Here is a 21,588-nt window from a genome sequence, read left to right on the forward strand (position 1 = left end):
ACCAGCTGGCTCTGCCTCTGCCAGTTCCTGCTGCGCGTGATGTTTGGTAAACGTTAGTACTGTGTGGGGTGTGACAGGTACAGAGTGAACCTTACGCTCGCTAACTTAAGTGTTTTAAAGCCAAGATACTACTTCACTTTTCACCAGTACAACTACACAATGCATGGTTCTGACAACCTGCCCAATTCTGCAAAGACTGCTTTAGCAAAAACAGCTGTATAAACTGATTGTACATACTCAATCTGGATATGCTGGTTTTTTGTTTTGCTTTGTGTTTTTTTTTTTTTTTGGGGGGGGGGTTATGTAACATCTGAAAGCATGGAGTTGTCTTACATTCATATGTGTTGATGGATTTGGAGCAGCAGTGGGTCATGAAATGTATTTGATTATAAAGGGGGGAAAAAAAAGGAAGGCAAACCCTACCTACCGGCATTGTTCATGAGATCAAGAACTGATTTATCCTTCACTTAAACAGAAGAAGTTAAAGCTAGGAGGTGACTCACTCTGCAAAAGCACATCTCTCTTGTATGATTTTTCTACAAAGGGAGGTTTAATTTCTTCCTTTTAATGACAACGAGCACAATACTGATCTTCTTCCAGCAGTTAATGGCTGGCGTAACAGACAGCATGAGAGCATGACTACATTCTTCAGTCTTCTTTGGGAGCTATAATCTGCATCACACTTAGAGACCACAAAACCAGTGAACAATCCCGTTCCTTTCCCCTCATGAACACAACTAACCACGTCTGAAATTCTGACATACTACTCATCCTGATGAAGCTTCTCCACTGGGAGTAGGAATGTTAAGTCACATAACAAAGCCCCAGATGGCTTTTTCTACTCAGGTGCTTCACACTAACAGTCTGTAGGTGAGAAGAGATTTGGACAGATGGCCCATGGAGTTGAGCCAATTAAAACCCAAAGTCAGGAAGCTGCACTAACTTATGGTTAGGTAGAGAACAGGAAGTGAAGACGTGTTTTTTTCTGTGTTATTTTGCTCCTGAATCTCTGGACAATTTCTAGCAATTATCTTTAACTCTCATTTTACGTTCTGCCTACTATGCCTATTCCTCCATGCACTGGGTGTCTCTGTTACCATATACAAATTATTTACATTGAAAAACAATCAAACTCAAGTTCTAGTTTGAATGTTTTGACACGTTAATCTTGAAAGAAAAAGTGTAATGTTCCATGTGCCATAAAGGAAATGAAAGAAAGGGAGTAATGATGAGGGAATTTATGTTCACATGTCATGGTTAGAAAATCACTAGGATTAAGACATTCACAAACACATTAGCCAGATTAAATAAATGCATGGCACCATCAAATAGAGAAAGCAAGTGTATCACTGGGGTTTGTTTTTCAGGGACAAGTACTAGTAGAACTTGTACAAGTCCTTGTTACCTATTGATCCGTGAACATTGTGTAGTAAGAAAAGCAGCGCCCTTCTCATGCAAACCTGCCAGCTTCCTAATTGATGGCTGACTAGCGATTGGCTTGACAAGACTTCAGGACTCAAACAGTGAGCATCCATCCCATTCCAGCTGTATCTTTCACTGTGTGATACTGAAAGAGGGACTCGCAATGTGTCCCTAAGCATAACCAAACCTAGAGTGAGCTGGGTAAAATCAGTTCTGTTCAGACATATCCAGACTCTTAGAAGGTTACTTTTATTCTGTATTGAAATGAAAAGACTATAGTCACAAGTTCAATGGAATTCAAATTCCAGAGTATTTTAATACTGAAGCAAGAAGATATTTCAATGCCAAACAAATATTTAATGAATAACTCACCAATTGGAAGGCTCATTTTATCAAAACTGAGGAACTATCTGACAGCCATTCCCACTAGCCATTTTGGTGAAAACTGAACTGTTTTACTGAAAAGCTTATCTGTCAAAAGCAGAGCCCAAATGAACTCTTTTTGCAAGTAAGAAATAAAAACCCAAGTGTTTAAGCTCCTGTCAGTGTGCACAGTAAACCACCAATAACGGTAACACGATGCTTAATGTGTGTCAACCCGAGACTAAGAGGTCCATTAGCCCTTCCAGAGAACACGTGGAAAATAGTCAGGAAGCCCTTCCATTTCTGGGAAACACATGCACCTGCTGTTACATAACCACTGAATGAATACGTTCTGTCTCGAAGCTAAGCATATTTATGGATTCTTCTATGCTGACCAGTGAAAAATGTCTTGAGCAACAGAAGATGTTAGACACCCATGCAGTGTTCCATTTGTCACAAAAGGCTTCATTAATGGTCTCAGCTGAGATACCTTTCCAGCTCAAAACCACATAAAGATAAACATTTAGAAGGGAAAAGTTATAACAAGGAACATAAGAACATATGTTTTGTTTCACACTTTGTGATAATGGAATTCCAGTAAGATGAACAAACTTCACAAAGCAAAACCAAAACATCAAATTAATGCAATGTACAGACCTCTTGAAGTTAGAGAAGCTAATTTTTATTTGCTTTGCTGTGAGCTAAACGTAATAGTTAATAATATGGATCAAACCATACTGTAAGTTGATGGGTCCCCTACAAAGAGCAAATAGGACATGCAGCTTTTTAACAGTTAAAAATCATGGCTGACCAGTTTATTACTTGAAACTACAGGACGCTTTCATGCATAGGTTTGAAAAGCTTTGTCTTGCAGCTATTCATCTGTCTGTAGATTGGTATGGACTGCCACCAAACAAGTCTCCTCTTAAAAAGTGTAACACTGAAGTTTTATGCCTGTTGTGATTCTTAAAATCCAAGACCAACTCGTCCTTTCCTGCAAACACCTGTTGAAGTGTAAAAGGCCTCCCAGATCCATAATTTTAATTTCAGTAGTTTTCTGCAAGGAATGAGGGTGATAAAGGTGAGTTCTACACTCACACAACATGGGAAGGAGAAGTATGGGTGGCACCACTTATATAGAAACCCAGCAAGCAGCGAGGTTAAGCCATTGCTCAACACTGGTAGCAGCATATGTGTTCTAGATTACCTCTGACAGCCGGATAAATCCTGTATTTGTAGGGCCCATCAGCTCTGCTGTTTGGCTGTTGCTCAGCCTTCATGTCTTTGCTCCTGGGGGAAAACTTTCAGCCACTGATTCAGGAATGCATCCCTTCTTGGCAAAACCCTTCCGGTAATATTTGTGGTCCCCTTGAGTTTAAATGAGACTTCAAACATATGCTTCAAATTAACAGAATTCCTCAAAGCTTTACGCATGGGGCAAAAGAACCTTCAGCCTGTGCTTAACTGTTTTTTTGACTTGGGTGCTTGAATATCCTCATACCTGTCACCTTCATCCTCATCCTGTGTTCTGACTTGCACTACTAACGAGTATATCAGCTGTAGTGGTCTACCATGCTGCTGCCTTCTGCTGTTTGCTACTATCTCAGGCCAGAGGTTTCTGCCCTGTAATGAGTCAGACGATTCAGTTCACACTGAAGACAGGAAATGCATGAGCTAAGGCAGGCATTCCCACTTAGAGAGATTACTACTGTTTGTCCCATACTTGTCAACCTGGCAGACTTGCATTGCACCTTCCACTTCTTCAGTTCCATGGAATTAGTTTTAGAAGTTCAATCCATACTTCTTTCTTGGTCCCCAGGCTTACAATTTTCTTCAAAATTAGCTTTTAAATATCTGTACCTATACCTGAGTCACCAAGAAGGCAGACAGCAATTTTACTTATGCCAAACTCAATCAATTTCACATTTGTTGTACTACAGCACAGCAGTGGGTTGCTTTTTTTTATTATTTTAAATTTTTTTTTATTTGAGACATTGCAGGGCTTTCTTCTGATACACATTGATGGGGCTTCTGGGAGCAGGCTTTCAAAAATAATTATAGTGATGAATCATAATCAGGAAGAAATGGTTCTTACATCTATTAAGACAGTTATTTAAAAATGTTTTGATGAATCATGCAAAAATGGTCACAAATAGGATTATACTTTTTCCATCAATATATTTTTTGTTTTTAAGTCTTAAGAAAAGAGCTTGTGCTTTTAACACTTGAATTGAAAAAATATTTACAACTGACATAAATGCTACATTGCACTTCAGACAGGCAAAGTGGTGATGGTCCTCTGCTTTACCATTCACGAAATTCACTGAGGATTTCAGATCTGTTCTGTAAACTCTCGATTTAGAAATGTTCAGTCCTGTATCTTCAATATGCTTCTTTTCTCCAAATCATTCATTTCCTTCAGTATAAGGGCAACATTGTATCTCAGCTCCTGAAACTTTGCGACTGGCACCTGAAACAGAACACTTAGGTTAGAAAATGTGACTCAGGTTAGGAACTTTGCATAGGGCATGCCTATGGATAGGGAACATTCCACAGCAGCAGCCCAATCTCTCAGCTTTTTTTTTATTTAGACTTAAGACAAAGGATTTGAGGTTAATAAAATTAATTCAAATAAATCATCTTTTATAATTCCTCTTTTTATAAAGAGGAGAAGAGCAGAAAAAAAAATCAAATAACACCTACACAGTATGTTTTCTATACTATATGATGTGAGAAAGGAAATATTCCAGATATTTTCCTTGTCCAAATTTGCAGGAGAAAGGAATCAAGCCTCTAACCAAGAAAGAGATTCAGCAGCAACCTCAAGAGCAAAGAAGACTGTGAACTAATAATATACATTGCTGAAAGCAGGCAAGGGCTACTACTGGGTGAGAATTTTTTTTCATAAGGAAGAAAAATTTGTCGTTAAAAATCTCTTCACCATCAACTTATGGAACTGGATCAGTGTAGTAAAGCAGCACAGAAAACCATGCACAAAAAACATTTGCTAAGTTAACTAAGGACCTGCCCCAAGTCTCCACTGCTGTCAAAGTCAGAAGGGAACAGCAGACCATATACTTTTTCAGGCTATAGCAACGTGTCAATGAAAGAACTGTGGCCATCAAATTCCTCTTTCACTGTGAGGTTAAAATTTTCCAAGTAGTTAATTAAATTCAAAATAATTAACCTACGCAAACAGGTGCTGCCCTGTCACCCTCTCCACAAAGTTATATTTACAGCATGGTCACAACCATAACAATTCTGATTATTTGGGTGAATTTCCTTTTGAAATGATCCAAGAGCTGTGTGAGGCAATGCTCAGGGTATAAAAATCCAGTTATGTTGTAGTTACAACTCCTTGATTCTATACCAGACATTTTCAGATGTGTTGTATCTCAGACTCAACTTTCCTGTTATCTTGATATGCCAAATTGATGGGGTTTTGTGGGTGCCAACTAGCAGAGAACAGAAGATCAAACTAGATTTAATCTTCTTTGAAGCAACCACTACATGAACGTGACTTCCAAGGTTCTTACAGGTCTCAAATCCAAATTCTTTGAGCCTGGACTTTTATGTGGGTCTTGATATATCTTCAGTTTGCAAATAGCACATCCAAAACAAGAGGCCTTGAGTTCCAGATTAACTCGGCTAAACACTTGCATCAGATGATAAAGACATGAGGTGGTAGAGAGGAGTCGAAAGAATTATAGTGTCACTTATGGGGATATTACCACAAAAAGACTATTTAACTAATGAGCAGACAACAGCTTTACATTCAAACTGAATAGTGTATTTCCTTATCTTGCCACCTAGTCCTGGTTAAAATGCAGTTTTACAAGGGATTAATGGTGACTAACTGCTCAAACACAGAAGAGGCCTTATGGTTGTCTACACTGACTGCAAGTTTACAGTCAGTTTCATAAATGAGCCTATTATGAAGCTAATGAGATAACATCTTCAAAAAGAGGACAGCCTTAGACAGCAAAAGCTATGTGCTGCAATTCAGCATTGTAAATGCTGCAAAACTAACTGGACAAGTGGACAGCAGGCATTTGTTTATGCACAAGCTTCCAAGTTAAGGAGATCAGCTTTTCAAAGGCCAAGAGGTAAAATCAGGTTATGGAAGGGCAATGTCTGCTCTCTGTGGATCAGGCACCAATGGTGCCCATGGTCGTTATTTCATTGCATGAGATTCATCATTTGGAGGAGCGGGAGAAGGCAGAAGACTAACGGATTTTCCTTTAACATTTCAAGCCAAATGGATGGAAGTCTATTTAGTGCATTTAAGACCCTTCTGAGAATGCATCTGAACACAGGCACAGACTGGTGGGACAGATGTGCTTGCGTGGGTACAGTCCCAGGCTGCTCTGCAGAGCACTGGCTAATTTGCTTTACTTTGTCTACACTGAAGGCACAGACTCCTTTGTCATCCTACCCACTGTAGCACAGATATCAATTATGTGACAGGAATCCAGCATCTGATTTACAATTCCCATATGTATCAGAAATGTATAAAATGCATTTTTGACATATATACCACGAAACTTGAAATGAAAACTTGAAATCAGAAACTAGTGTGCTTAGACAAAAAAAAAAAAGCCCAAAGAAAAAAACAAAACAAAAACAAAAAACAGGAGACCAAACAGTGCAACTTCTCCCTCTGGCATGTACATTTTAAAATTGTTCATAATGGAATTATCTTTGGGACTTATCACCTTACATAAGCCCTGTTAGTTAAGGGGACATTCAGTACATGTTGGAATGAAAGGAAACTGAAGAGGTGAGGACTGTGTTTACTTGCATATGGTATCAAATCAAAACACAAGTTTATCTCAAAAAGTGTCTGTGTGAAGACCGCTCATCAGATACAGAAATCCTGTTTACAGACAGATCTTTGGTATTCAGGTCTAAGCAGCAGCAAAATGCTGATTTTAAGAGGAAGGCATACTGTTTGCTATCAGCTATCTGTGCTTCTGCATGCACTGGACAGGCATAGCAGCACATCCCCACTGCAGAATAGCTCCAGCAACGTGTCTTCTGCAGACTTAAACAAACAAAACAACAACAAAATCAAACCAGAACAACAAAAATTTCCCAAACCAAAACACCCCACGAATCATGCCATCAAGACTTGACATTAAACGGAAACAAAGACCCAAATCAAAACAGTTAAGAGTACATGCTAGTTTTTATTCTCTTAAGTGAAATTCACCATGCTGTAAAGAGTTAACCTGAAGTCCCTGGCATCACTTAAGTTCCATGGAAGACCTCAGTCAGGGCTACAGGCTGCTCTAAGAAGGACTATCCACAGAGAAGTGAATTTGACCTTCTGTGAAGTGACACCCCAACACTTTGCAATGTAGCACAAAATTTATGCCTTCCTCAACAGCTGTCTTCTGGCGAAACGTAACACTGATACCACTCCACCTCTTTAAGCCCTCTGTGCTTTGGTGCTTCCTCCAGACTACTACTAATGCATGAACTGAAGCCAAAATCTTTAAAGAGTTCAAATGTAACAACGCCTGTTGTGCACTGAAATCCTGCATGCACTACCACGTTATTTATAGAACAAATAGCATTCCTTTTCAAAGGTTAGAATTATGGAAGGGTTTATGCCATTTTCTGGCAAGCAATTACGTACAGAGTCATAAATGCTGCCACTGACTAATTCTGAGGTAAAAAGCAAAGAAGTTTTTTCACTTTCTAGCAGCAAGATCTGAAGAAAACAAGACTACCTCTGCCACAGAAGAGAATGTTTCACCAGGTAGGAGGTTTAGTAGTGCACCATATATTATATAAACTACACACTAATTTTTCTCCTCTCAAAAGCCATCATCAGGTCTGAAGGTTAGAGTTGATATCTAACCTGTAATTTTTAACCAAACCAGGTATTATGCAACAGTGCTTTTCAGTATAACATTCTTCTACCAAATGAATTTGCAGCAAAATTTGAGTAGGAACAAGGTACAAAATGATTTTAGTTGGCATTCAGTTATGTGTTGTATGTGGTAACACCGAACATGGAGGAAAGAACAAACCAACCAACGACAATGCATTGTTTACAAAAGCTTTAAGGTTTTAAATAGTAATTCAGCTTTCTAAAAAGAACTTTAAGTGGTTTCTTTTCTATTTATTGCGGCAATCAGACTTACTTCAAAGCGATGAGCTGTCCCATCTGAAAGCTTCATCAGCATTAAAATGGATGGTTGAAGTGCACGGGCCAGTGAACTGAAATTATTTACATTATTAGCACTACAACAATAGACAGCGGCAGCATGACGAGTATAGCATTGTAGGCTAACCATTTAAGATGTTCATACAGGCTTTACATAGAACACATGAGTAATTTCTATTACAGAGTCACGTACCTGGCTGGTTGGAAACTCATAAACACAGAAGACTATCTAATTTACCTCAGTATTGAGACTAAAAAAACGTCAATAGTTTAATGGCAAGCTTAGGAGCATTTTCATTTTACAGAACTGTCAGTTTAGTGGAACTGTGATAGGGATAAGAGCTGACCAGCTACTGCTAGCACTAATGCACACTTTTTTTTGTGCATTTTCCTATGTTGCATTAACCATTTCCATCCCTTCGTAATTTCAATTGTTGTCTCATTTGGGGAAATAAGTTCTCCCAGTCTCCATCCTAAATTTGTGGGTTGCTCTTTATTTTACTTGATGACCCAATGAGGGGAAATGAGTCATTCTTGTGCAGCTTCCATCAACAGATCCTGCCAAAACCTGCTCAGGTACTGACAGGCATTACAGCCAGAAGCCATGCCTCTTCACAGAGGCCGTTGCTGGATGATAAACAAGAATTCCCAAGGGGAGGTTGACTGGAAAGGAAAATAAGAGGAAGGAAAATAGAAAAGGATAATGCTTCGCTCCTGTGTTGTTTGGAAAGCAATCACAGGATTTGCCTGCAGCTTGCAAGCATTGTGCCTGAGGACGTTTATCTGTACGTTTTGTTCTCTTATAGGTGCAGATTTTTCTGCATCATGATACCTGTGTGGGGCTTACAGCACTGCTCATCTGAGAGCCACTTGAACTAGAAGCTCGTGGCCATCAGAATTTCCACTTAGGAGCCTTCTTCCTTGGCTTCAGAAAGACTCTTCGGCTCTAGCCAAAGATTCATCCCCTAGCTGCCTATGCCATGGCAGATGGCAAGAAGCTGTTCACTGCAGGCACCGACAGGATGATCACAAAGGCCTTTATTCCTGTTTTGTGAAAGGAGCTAGCAGGCAGATCGATGACCAATTGCATAACTATGGCAGTGTGACGCTGCTGTTCTGAAGCCTCTCTGTCGAGTCTACAGCAGACTTGAGAGTTATGACAAGTCCTTTTATTTAACGCGTGCTACACACAAATGAGAGTCTACTTGAGAACTGAAGAGACAATTTCCATCCCATACTCCAGCGCAACTGAGAGCTTGGCTGGCTGCTTGAGGCTCAATCCATCTAACTGCTTCCATCATCAGTGAGAACCAGAGTTTTATCAGCTCCATCAAGTTTTAAAATATTAAAAGAGAGACTCAAACTTGGAGTCAAATGTTTCTAGCACACAAGTTTTAGAGCTTGTAACAAATACGCAGCATCAAAAAATATTAGTAGAAGATAGAGACAGTAGCCTGTTGGCAAGTCTGCATAATAGCAATAACCTTTTGTATATAAACTGACTTACACACTGGTCAAAACATTCCCTCCTTATCTTGCCATTTCATGCTACATGCAAATCCCTAACAGCAAGATACATTTTAACACTATTAACATTTTAAGCAGCACAAGAAGTCAGTTTAACCTTGGACAGATCTTTCCTGTGGTCATGCAGGGTTCTCTTTTTTTACCTTGTGGATATAGCTACATCCACTCTCCACTTGAAGTCCTGGACATTTGGCAGCCTACTTCCTTGTATCAGAGCTGTGCCTTCAGAAACAGGACGCCTACAGAGTAAATCAGAAACAGGAGACTGCAATGCAAATTCGTAAAAGCAACAATATATCTGAAAGTAAAATAAGACTCCCCAGAACAAACCTGTCTGGAACTTGTTTCTCTTGTCCATTTATACTCATTTAGAGAGGTGGCACAGAGTTGTTGAGGTTGGAAGGGACCTCTGGAGGTCATCTGGTCTAACCCCCTGCTCAAGCAGAACTACTTACAGCAGGTTGGTCAGAACCACGTTCAGACAGATTTTGAGTACCTCCAAGGAGGGAGATTCCACAACCTCTCTGGGCAACCTGTTCCAGTGCTCAGTCACCTGCACAGGTGTCCCAAGAGGTTTGAATGGGTGGTTTTGTGTATTTGAGATGGCTGTGCTCAGATTAGCCATTTTCCTGTGCTTAAATATCATCACTGTTTGTTTTTTTCTTATTAAAAAAAAATAAGAGAGAGAGAGACAAAGCTACTCTGTGTAATTCCAGTAAAGTCAGGTCATTATAGAGTTTAGTAAGAGTCATCATGGTGGCTGGCGTATCTATTATTTCAATTCTCATGCAACTCTAAGAGGTATGGAAAGGGATCTGGAAATAAATCTCCATGCAGGAACAGAAGACAGATGACTTCTCAAGCCAGAAAGTTGGAACAAGCTCACTGGGCTCCTTCAGCAGAAAGCATCTAGAATTAGCTAGCAGCAGTGCTTTAAATCTAATGATATTAGTGTGTACTCTGGAGCATACCTTAAAAATAAAAACCATACAGTGGTTCTTACTAATCCAGGATGCTTTACAAATTCCAAATTCCTCATGTGATGTTCACTGCCAGCCCCAGCACCACCTTCATGACTTTTGTCTAGACTAGTGTTTAAGAAAGCCCAGCTTGCCTTTATTACTCATTGCAGGAAGAATCAGGCTCATTAAGCCTCAGTTTATTTCTGGGAGGAAATACAGTTGACATTGATTAAACTTCAGACGGTTGACAGTCTTTAAAATTTTAATAGCATCTTAAGCTCTGGGTAAGTAAACAAGCCAAATCTGATACAAAGACATAACAACCATCCATTTTTAGCTATACATAGAGAAATGCTTTCAGAATGAGATCATTCCACTGGTCCATTAGAGAGCTAGTCTGGACCTGTGTGTTACTTACCAAATAGGTTTATTTTTTTCTTTGCTTTTTTTTGTTAAGCATCCCATGTCTCTGGCAGTTATTTACAGTACATTTCAAAGCTACTCCAGCTAAGGGAGGATAAGAAACGTTACATCCTTTATCCATGGTGCTAGACATAATCTAATTACAGTCTTTACATCAGAAAGGAATCCTCTCTGAACAAATCAAGGACTGTAGGAATGATAGTCTAACATCCCTACTCAGCCTCTTGTGTGCAAGTTAGCTGGTGCCTTTAGAAACTGCCGAGAAAGATTAGTGATTTGATAAGGTACAAAACACAGACAGGCTAAAATCCTCCAATACTCTTGCATAGTGCTTTTGCTACATAAGAAAGAATTTATCCTTTTTTTGGGGGAGTGCTGGGCAGAAGTGACACACATCCCTAATAGTATGGCAAAGTAACGAGCAGAGAAAAGAGATCAGCTGGTCCTTACTCACTGTACTACTACTAGAAGTAGGTCACCACAGCTGGGTGCAACCGTCAGGAGCCAGTCTGGAATGGTCATTAGCAGGATTAGACAATAAGAACAGGCCTTTCCCTCAGTGGTGAGTTGCTGCCAGAGTATTGCTTAATTTGGGGACTGTCTAAAAATAGCCAGACTGCTGCCGCTTCCTTCAGTGGAGGACAGTTCATTCAGTGCAACACCGGCATTTTGGGCAAATAATGAGCAGGGATGACAGGAAGGTGTTCTAGTTAGCAGTGATGGGAAAAATCAGTGATGTCCAGACAGAGATGACATTTCTCAATATCATTATGTCAATTCTGTGGCTAAACTCGACTGTACTTCAATACCATTTCCTCAGAGACTCACAACTTTTATAGCTCAGTTTCAGCTTCTGTCAGCACCCTTCCAGCTTGGACAGGATCACAACTGAACTGAAAGAATCCTGTAAGAATGACGGAATGCACATAGTGGCCAACATACATACAGAAATTATATAGGCCCTACATCAAGCTATTGGTTTCTAAGAGGAAGAACAAAATGGAGCAGAAGAAACTCAATGAACCTTGTACCCAACACCAAAGGAATATAATTACATTTCAGAAACTCTCTGTGCCAACAGCTGCAATATACTGTCAGCACATAATGCATAAGACAGAAGTTAGAAAGAGTAAAGCAATATGGATCAATTAGAGAACATCCAAATTACACTTGGGAAGGCTGATACACCTGCTGACAAGAATGTCACCTGCCAAAGGTTGCGGCAGAGCAACTGAAGAGGGAATGTTAGAGAATTTGGAGCAGCAACAGACCTAACAGTATCAAAACTGAAGACAAATTTGGGATGGTTTCAGATGCAGATAACTACGTAGCCTAGCAGGCCACTGAACTGGGAGAAAAGTATAAACTGGTATGTGTCAAACACTGTCAGATGGCATGCAGAATGCCCACTCATGGTAGAAACTAAAGCTATGCTATTAAAAAAAACCACAGTACATTTACTATAAATATTCAAAGAGGGACAAAATATGGCTATGCTTTCCCTTGAAAAAAAAAAAAAGTTTTATTTTCTTGCAGTTATTTTATGGCGCCAGCATGCCAAATTTCTCTTCCCTTTCAGTCTCTGTAGTTTGACGGAACTATGGGGACACAGAATTAAGAATGTTAAATTTCCAGCACTTCAGAGTTGTTCAATGAACAAAATGGCGAAAATAGGATAAGATGGCAGGAAAAGTATTAAAAACCTCTGAAATTGATTTTTCTGGGTTATCTAGCTCATGCTGAATTTTTGATCAGATGCTGATCCTTCTCTTACCATCACAATCATATGTATTTACAACTCAATAAGCATATGTATGATTCAGTGCTACATTTAAGATGATAAAAGCAGATCTGTCTAGAAATCAGATCCAAGGTGCTCTTCTCTGGTCTCAAAACACAGAGCAAGATTACACTGGATAATCACAGCTTTTGAAATGAGAAAAAGCTAAATTTTCCAGCATCGTGATTTCACAGTAGAAAACAGACAATCATGCATGCTTCAAATGACATCTAAATTTATCTTTTCTCCACTGCAAACAATATTTCCACTTTGCAACCATGAATTTTGCATTCTTTAACACCTATAATTCAAACAGAATAGCAGAGAAAAGATGAGAAGGCTGAATTTATTTTTACTCCAAGAACCGTAACTTTTAAGCCAAGATCTTGAGCAAAGAAATGAAAAATATTTTGAATTTTGGTAGCAGCATTCAGACCCTTGCAAGGGTAACTGAAATCCCACAACTAAAACTATCAGTATTCCATGAAGAATATGTGAAGCAGCTCTAGGTCAGTGATCTGGGGACACAGAATTAAGAATGTTAAATTTGCCTCACCGCTCAAGGAGGAAAGCTTTGCATATGCACTGAGATCAAGCAGTTTCCACATATAGAAGAAGACAGATATGTTTGAGTAGAGAACTGTACGGAAAAACAAAAAGGAAGTCCTAAAAGGAACAGCAGAGAGAGCCTTTTAAGAAACTTTTTGATTAGTACACCATCTGAAGCTAATGAGGTATATTGCTTGGTGAAATGAATAACAGCTAGTAGAGCAGTTGCTATCTGGTATGTATCATCAAGGCGCCCAGTGTGAATTCAGCCGTACGTTATCACTTGATTAAATGCTATCTGAGAAAGCTTCCACAAGCCACAGCATGTAAAAGGCTGCTTGTAGCTTTCCTGTCAACAAGGCAAGTCTTTCACTTTTGCTCTAACTTGCAATGATAATGATGATAAAATCACTTAATTCTGCACTGTATTTTTCATCTGTAGGTATCGATGCACCTTACAGAGGATATAGAACATTATAAAAAATTGACTGGCAATGATCACAAAAATGCCAGGAAAGCTATTTACTGCCACACCTGATGGACAGAAGTTCATACAGAATCAAAATAACTGTGCAAATCTTGTTCTCATGAATTGCTGTTTCTTCAACAGGTCTGGGACTTGGTCAACCAGCAGGGTTGCCCAGTGCATGATACATGAAAATACTAACCTGTTACCAAAGACAACACTGGAAAAGTCCGTGATGAACTCTTCTGGTATCCTTAAAGAAAGAGCAATACAGAACAGTCAAGTGTTTTGTAACCACAAATAAATGGGCTTAGCTACAAAATAACTATTGCAGAACACAAATACAGTGTCAACATTTTCCATCTTCCATTGCTTAAAATTGCCATCAGTTCTTACGTAAGCACTTCAGTATTGATTCAGTCTAGGCTCTCGGAATAACAGCCACCGTTTTTACAAGAACCCTAAAAGCTGTACTACATCCTCCTGTCCTACAAAGAATTGTAAGTTAGTTTCAAAAGAACCCCATATTTGCCTAACTTCTCTCATTAAAGAAAAGTTTTGCTGATCACTCTGACAAGTGCAGAAGTCAGACCATCAATGAATGCTTTAAAAAATCCCAAACCTATACGTTTACGTTTCACTTTCACCTTGAAGTGTAATGGAAACAAGATAGAGTGACTTGTTCCCTCAAAAGTAAAAATAGAGGTCCTTGTAGCTAAGAGTACTTACAAAAGGAGTGTACTTAACATGAGGAAGACAAGCATAAATTTATTGGGACTTTAAGAACAAGTTGAATATAATAATTCACACTCCATCTGCCTTTTGCCTCTCCACCACTTCACCATTCCCCCGATGCTGCTGCTGCTTTACAAACAAGCTGCTGTTGATTTTCAGTTCAATGTATCAGGCCATGAACTGCAAAGACTGCAGAGCAAACACTATCCATTCAGCTGCCTTTGCCATGGGGACAGTAACCTCCTACAGCGAGGCAAGTTGAACAAGTGGAAGAAGTAACTGTTTCAGCTGCCACGCTTAAATCCAACATTCAACATGAATCAGTGCCCTGAGACATTACTCACCAATCCCTTGAGATACACAGCAGTCTATCAAAGACAAAGCAAACAAAGAAGTTACCTGTCCTAAAGGGCTTATAGTGTCTGATGATGGGAAAAAAATCAACTCATCAACTCACACAGTGGGAAAATGAAATGGCAGTTATTAGAGTTTGAATCCTTAAAGGAAGAAGTGGGGTTGAAACATGTTTTAAAATGGTACTTGGATAAAACTGCATATAGTAGTATTAGTAAGCTAGTTATCTGAGGCAAGCTGGAAATTGAGGAGGAGGGACTAGACAGTGATTTCCAGCTGCACGTGTCTTTCAGAACAGAAGAGAGAAGGCAACTTCTGCAAACATTACCTACACTATCTGTGCAAACATATCATTAATCCATGCTAATGATGACCAAATAGCCTCTCTACATAGTGGAATGGCTGGAGAAAGGGGGTTGTAAGATGATTATTATGATAACTATCACAACACTTACTTGAACGTAAGAGCACGTGTTACTAAAATAGAAGCATTACTGCTACCTTGGAGCCTGCATTATTTTTGTTATGCAGTTAGTGATTTTGCTGCAAATTCTGTTCCTGGCTCAAGCAGCTTACACTAGACCAGTCACATCCTAAGCAGATCAGACACAGAACATGGCACAGCTAAGGCCTGAGCTACAGGTGGTAATCAGTTTTCAAAGGAACATTCTGAGGATGGGACTCAAAGGGCAAGGAAGAAGGTGGAAGGATGTCTCAATCCCATGTTATTGGCCCGAGCCATAAACTCATCAAACATACAGAGAAGGGAAGGAGAAAATAGCACTCACAATTTAGTGTGATTTTTATTCTTACTGACTGAGCCAGCCAGTCAAGCCAAAAAAATATGGGATATGGGATGACAACCCTGTGAAACCAGTAGCACCGATCTAATTAATCACAAGTGGGCATGTCTCCCAGCCTCTGTCTCTAACAAAACTAGAAGCCAAGACCAGCTGCATCACCAGGAAATTGAGAATTACAAGACTTTATGTGGATGGAACTAGGCCAATCTTCAGCTTCACTGAAAGGAACAGAATAGAATGCATGAGAAGTTGAAACAGGTAACCTGGCTCAGATCTCAATCCTCTTAAAAGAAGATATGACCAAAGAAAAAAAAAAAAAGGAAATGAGCAAAATTTCTGGCTTAAAATCCAAAATACTTGCCCAAACACTGGGTGCCAATAATGCCATGACATTGCTGTTCAACTACTTACACGTGTTCTTTGTGCACATGATCACAGGATGACACACAGGAGTCAATGCAAAAGGATAAATGTCTGATTGTAATTAGTAGGTGCCTTAAATCACGCAGGTATTTCACCACCAGACCTGACTGCATTGGGAAACATAGGAAATGACATTTCCCATGGGAATCAAAGGTGCTAACAAATTTACTGAGTACCCTAACTTGGGAGTAGAATGAGCTGTTCTGAAAGTTTATCCACAAAGCAAGGAAAGCTACTCACTTGAAAAAAAAGACTGTCAGAGGTGGAAGTTTGGAAGAATTCAAATAACCTCTGAGAATCATGGGAGCATATGAGCAACGATGAGCAGCACATAAAACATGTGAGTGCAAGCAACACAAATGCAGTTACCTGAATATTGTTGCTATGTCAGTCATATTAACCAGACCAACAAAATACAAAAGATTTAGCAAGACAGGAGAGAGAAAAGATCATTCAGACCAAAAAGCATCTTCATATGGCCATGAATAGTCCATAAAGTAAGAAAAGAGAACAAATACAAAAGAGTAAGGCATTAAAGTGCGGTCAGCTGACAAGGACAGAGGCCCGGGAGCCTGTATTTCTGGACACAGTGTACACAGCCAGCCCAGCCAGTGACTTCTGACACTCCTGTATACCTACTTTCTCTACTGTTCAGTAGAAGAATATTCATCCACCCCAAAAGAACTCAGCACAGAGATTTTAGAGTTCATCATTATTCCTTAATCACACTGAATGCATTCCGTGTGCACCTCAAAATACACCAACTCCCACTGGGTCAAAAGAAAGTCATCAGTTTCTTACTGACCTACTTTAACCTGGGTGTGAACTCCGTGATGTGCCAGAGGAAGCAGCTTGCATTTCAGCTCACAAGACAAAAGAAAGGGCAGACTCTAGCACTGAGCTGCAGACAAAATTATATCAACAAGCAAGGCACCTTTCACCATGGCCTCAATTACACTTCTCACCAATTAGACACTGATGATATCCATCAAATTTTTACAACCTTAAGTTGCTCGTAAAGCAACTTATGCTTACGATTCTGCAGAACAGAGTCTGAGGAGGAAGCTGATTTGCAGGATAATGGACAAATAAGGAGAAAAGAAAGAATTAGAAACATAGCTTTATCTCCTAGGTAGTAATCAGAATGCAAAGAATTGTAGGAAGTTAACATTTTAAAACATTTGGGCCTTGGTGCATGAGTTTCTCTATAGATGAAAACATAAACTGCTGTTATCCTCTTGTTACCACTGGATATGGAAATCAGGGAAAACCCTATAAAGATTATTAGTATGTGATGTCTGGCTTTTAGGATATGTACTTCTATTCGGAGATACTCTGAACAGACTCTGTAGTCAATGTAACAAACGTTATGCTTTGAAGGGTAATTGGAAGGAGAGATCATAGCGGAACAAGGTGGTAGGATTTCATGCATGTTATATCATTGGCCTTTCAAAGAAGAAAAAAAAAGTAGGGCAGTTTCTTAGCTTCTGAAATGTTATCGCTGTCTTACCAAACACGTTAAAACATATTGCAGGGCAAGGTGGGGATGACAAAGAGAAGGTCACTCACATTTGCATAACCTACATTACAGGCTAAATTAGACCAATCTCCCCAGCATGTGAAATTTACTGCTCATGCTCAGTGCTAAATCAAGTCTTACACAACACCTGTTTTTTTCCTTTGGCTTCATGTGACATTTGGCGACAGATGTATTGTGTGTTATTTACAGGTAATTTCTATACCAAGTTTGTTGTGTAAAAAAGTTGATTTAGGGTAGCAGTTACATAAAAGTTGTAAAAAAAAAAAAAAAAAACAGATGGAAAAAACAGGCATACCTGAGCTCCTTTAGGTCTTCCTTAAAAACCTAGAAAGACAAGGAAGGTAAAATTTTACAGGATGTAGGCATGACAACTGATTTCTTATCAAATAAATTAATATTGCTTACTTGCTTAGTATTTCCCACCCAAAAGTTTTAGTCTCAAGTGCCAGTAGTTTTGAAATGACACATTACATATTGAGAAAAATTTCTGAAAGTGTTCCATTAAGTTGTGAGAAATTATTTCTAAAGGCCTAAATCTCTTGGAAAGCTTTATTTTTGAAAGCAGCATCCCTACTATTTCTTTTACATAGCTATCCATAACATATCTTATTCTTTAGAGTAGTTATGTGACATTATTCTCATGTGTGCTTTGCAGTAACTCGTTTAAACTATGACAACAGGAAAGAAGCAGCAAAAGATAAGCTCTACATATTAAAAACACATTTTCACTGAGTTTCCTGAAAGTTTTCAGATATGAAAACAGTCTCTTAAACTAGAGAGAGGTGTCAGAAGTGGCTCATCCGCATAAAAATAAAATGAGAAAAGAAAAAGTGTAAGGTAACAAAAAAGTGAAGAAAATAGCTATGAAGAAGAAATAGGGATTGGGACTATGGCAGGTGTATGCATATTCACAAAGAACATCCATAGTGTAAGCACAAGTAGCACTTTCTCCCATTTCCCACTATGTTGTTCTGGCCATAGCACGCACCTTCCTCTAAGCAGAATTATGAAGACAGACAATTTCTCATAGTTGTCTGTACGTGTAAACAAAATGTGTGAACACACAGGGTAAGGGAGAGAGTCAATGGCAGAGAAATGACATTTTGCAGTGGTTTCTTCTGGGGTTTTAATTTAAGAGTGAAAATAAACATACACAGTAAACAAGATGCTGCAGCAGAAAAAGACAGAAGAATCTCTTTCCCAAAGCTTAATTTTTTTTTTTTTTTCTGTAAATCTACACAACAAGAAAAATAACCTCTACATTTCTAGCAGTTTCTTTTGACTGCTCTAACTTGGATCAACATTTCTGTGTGGAGCTCCCTGCTCTGGTAAACAGGGTTTAGATGGTAATTCATACAACTTCAGCTTATCGAGGCCCAGAACTTACTTCTTGTTTGAAAGTCGATAAGGGGAGTCTCAGAGCTTCTCGGAGAAGGGTATACATGCCAGAAATGAGGAAAGCAAGCTGCTCTTCTGAGAGATTAGTGCTTTCTGCAATCAGCTTGACAGATTCTTTGCAGTCTTTTCCTTCCAACGCATTAATGGTGACTGTGAATAAGAAAGCAACGCAAGATCCCTTTAGAAAGAGGAAGCCCCAGAGATCATGAACATTAACATAAGCATGTCTGTGATTGTACTTGACTCAGTGTGCTGACATTTTTCCTGGTATCAAACTCTCAAACTGTAAATACATCTGATTATCTTCCACCAAAGGTCAGTCTCGCAACACTTTACCAAGAGAACTTCAACATACTCAGCCTTTGCATTTTAAAATTGGAGATGATTTCACTGTGGAATTTGGTTCCAATGGGATAATGGAAAAAAAAAAAGTTCATTGCTCATGAGTTCACATCTGACGTGAGCTTCTATCATCAACATTGTTCACATCCAGTCTGCTTACAGCTTAACTACAGCTGCGATACACAAGAAAGCACTACAGAGTAAACCATTCAACACTGTTCTCTAACATCTCTCACAATTTGTCTTGCAGTATCAGCAGAGACTAACAATTAAATGAACAAGAACACAAAACTAAACCTTCAAGTCTTATAGTTAGCACAACTGCCAATTTATTCAAGCTTTGAAGGAAACGACTGTTAACACACAGCAATATTACACACTTGAAACTTCTCTGAGTTTATCTCAGCCTTCCAGCACTCAGTTATTCATTCTTTTTCCATATACAACCTGGCTTATACAAATGACAAATTTCTGTTGTCACATCAGCCTCTGTCCTGCACTCTGATCGGTCTCGAAGGACTGCTGGAGCCACAGGAAGCCCCATGGTGGATTAAAAAAAGACATTACTGACACAATCCCATTGCAGGATTGAGGAATTAGAGTAGTCTTTTATAATGTGTCATATACAGTGCTGTTAATAAAACACTGAAGTTAAAAATGACCATCAAGTCTTACCAAAAGCCAAGACTAAGAGATTAGTTTAACAATATGGTTAAAAAAAAAAGTTGTAAACTGTCAGCCTTCCTGTTGGTGTTGTGTGGGTTCCACTGACTGCTGTCTTCTTATTCATGAAAAATTTTCTTTGCTTTTCTCATTTTTACATGCACATCAAATAAAGTGGTGAGTCCTGGATCACTCATGTGGCTGGCTGAATGTGTACAGCACGATCTGCAGCGCAGACTTGGCAGTGGTTAGCTAGGATGGACAGGGTGCTAGCACCAAGCTTTCCACACTGTCTGGAAAAGGCTCTGCTCTAAGACAAAGAAACTGCCTTTGAAAAAAAGGAAGAAGATTCAATTCACCGGAAAAGCCAAACACAGATCACCACTGAGGCCTGTTCACTGGATCACGTGCAGAGCACTTCGTCCCAACGGAGCCTCCCTGCTGAGAGTCCCTTGCTCCTACAGGATGCTGCGGCCACAGACTTGCAGTTTAGCACTGCCTACGATACCATCACTTACAGATACTGTTATATGCAGGTTTTGTGTCTTTAAATGAGTGGGCATATGAAACAGCATTTTTTTTTTAATATATTAGTTATTATTCAGTGATAAATTGACTCCAACAGCATCAAAAAGACAACTTGGTGCAAGTGCCAGCGCAATCTGGACACAGCCAGCTGAAATCTGTCACGTCTTCATACTGCCCGTCCGTGGAAGGGCACACTGCTGTCCTGCACGCTGTGAATCCCAGCCCAGCGAGAGCAGAAGGCTCCTGGATGCTTCTGCAGGGCCCTGGGAGCCCATCTGCGGGCACTGGTGAACCTGCACGGCCTGGCTGCAGTTGCGGAGGGCTGTGTGCTCCCCCTAGGGCAGGCAGCACTCACTGCACACCCCGGGGATGACCGAAACCCACGGCGGGGCTTGGGGGACGGTCAGGTTTCCTGGCACCCATGCAGCCTTTCTGTCTCCATTCTCCCTGCACCGGACAGCAAACCTGGTTCCACATCGGTATTTATTTCTGTCCCAAATTTCCCTGCCTATCTGTAGCTTTATTGCTTGCAGTTGTTGCAGGGAGCGATGCATCCAGGATTTCCTGCATTCAGGATTTCCCTTTCTGACCCTGCATAGCAACACTTCTTAGAGACAAATCTTTTTTAAAAGACAACTACCAGCTGTTTTAAGCCTTTATTGACTGAAGCGATGAAACAGCCCGAAAGTTAGCAGGAGGAACGTGCACAGAGGGGCGGCGGCCCCGCACCGCGCCGTGCAGCCTGATCTCCCCTCAGCGAGCCCCAAGCCCGACCCCTTGCTCCCGGCAGCTTCGCCGATCGCCCCGCGATTATGTGGCCGGGACGGCACCGGGACGGCTGCAGCCCCCCCCGGCCCGGCCGTACCTCTGAGGAGGCGGCGGAAGGTGTCGTGGCCCACCTCCTGCACGCCCCGCGCCATCGCCTCCACCTCAGCGGGCACCCGCGGCCCCAGGAAGCCGCCGCCGCCGCCGCGTCCCTCGCTGTGCCCGTGGGCCGCGCCCGCCGCCTTCCCCGCCGCCACCGCCGCCGCCGCCATGGCAGCGCCGCCCCGGCAGGGCCCCTCCGCCGCGCCAGGGGGCGCAGCGGCCGCCGGAAGGAGCCCGGCGCCTCCCGCCCCGCTCCCTGCATGGCGGC

The 21,588-nt window shown here is 40.5% G+C and overlaps 1 protein-coding gene across 1 annotated transcript; it reads right to left on the bottom strand.

Moving 5' to 3' along the window:
• Window positions 1-2,445: 2,445 nt before the first annotated feature.
• LOC116494495 (COMM domain-containing protein 5-like) lies at window positions 2,446-21,490 on the bottom strand. The gene is made up of 7 exons (XM_032196411.1): window positions 21,319-21,490; window positions 18,910-19,070; window positions 17,818-17,846; window positions 13,870-13,920; window positions 9,631-9,726; window positions 7,938-8,013; window positions 2,446-4,255 (listed from the first exon to the last, which is right to left on the bottom strand). The coding sequence occupies exons 1-7, from the start codon at window positions 21,488-21,490 to the stop codon at window positions 4,154-4,156; spliced, it is 687 nt and encodes a 228-aa protein (XP_032052302.1). The 3' UTR covers window positions 2,446-4,153.
• Window positions 21,491-21,588: the final 98 nt, after the last annotated feature.

The sequence above is a fragment of the Aythya fuligula genome, chromosome 13 (assembly GCF_009819795.1).
Source record: "Aythya fuligula isolate bAytFul2 chromosome 13, bAytFul2.pri, whole genome shotgun sequence".
NCBI lineage: Eukaryota > Metazoa > Chordata > Aves > Anseriformes > Anatidae > Aythya > Aythya fuligula.

Coding starts and splice junctions, on each gene's coding strand:
- LOC116494495 (XM_032196411.1), bottom strand. CDS start 21,490: ATGGCGGCGGCGGCGGTGGCGGCGGGGAAGGCGGCGGGCGCGGCCCAC. Junction 9,727..13,869: donor AGTGTTGTCTTTGGTAACAG/GTTAGTATTTTC, acceptor TTTACTCTGTAG/GCGTCCTGTTTCTGAAGGCA. Junction 4,256..7,937: donor GGACAGCTCATCGCTTTGAA/GTAAGTCTGATT, acceptor GTTCTGTTTCAG/GTGCCAGTCGCAAAGTTTCA.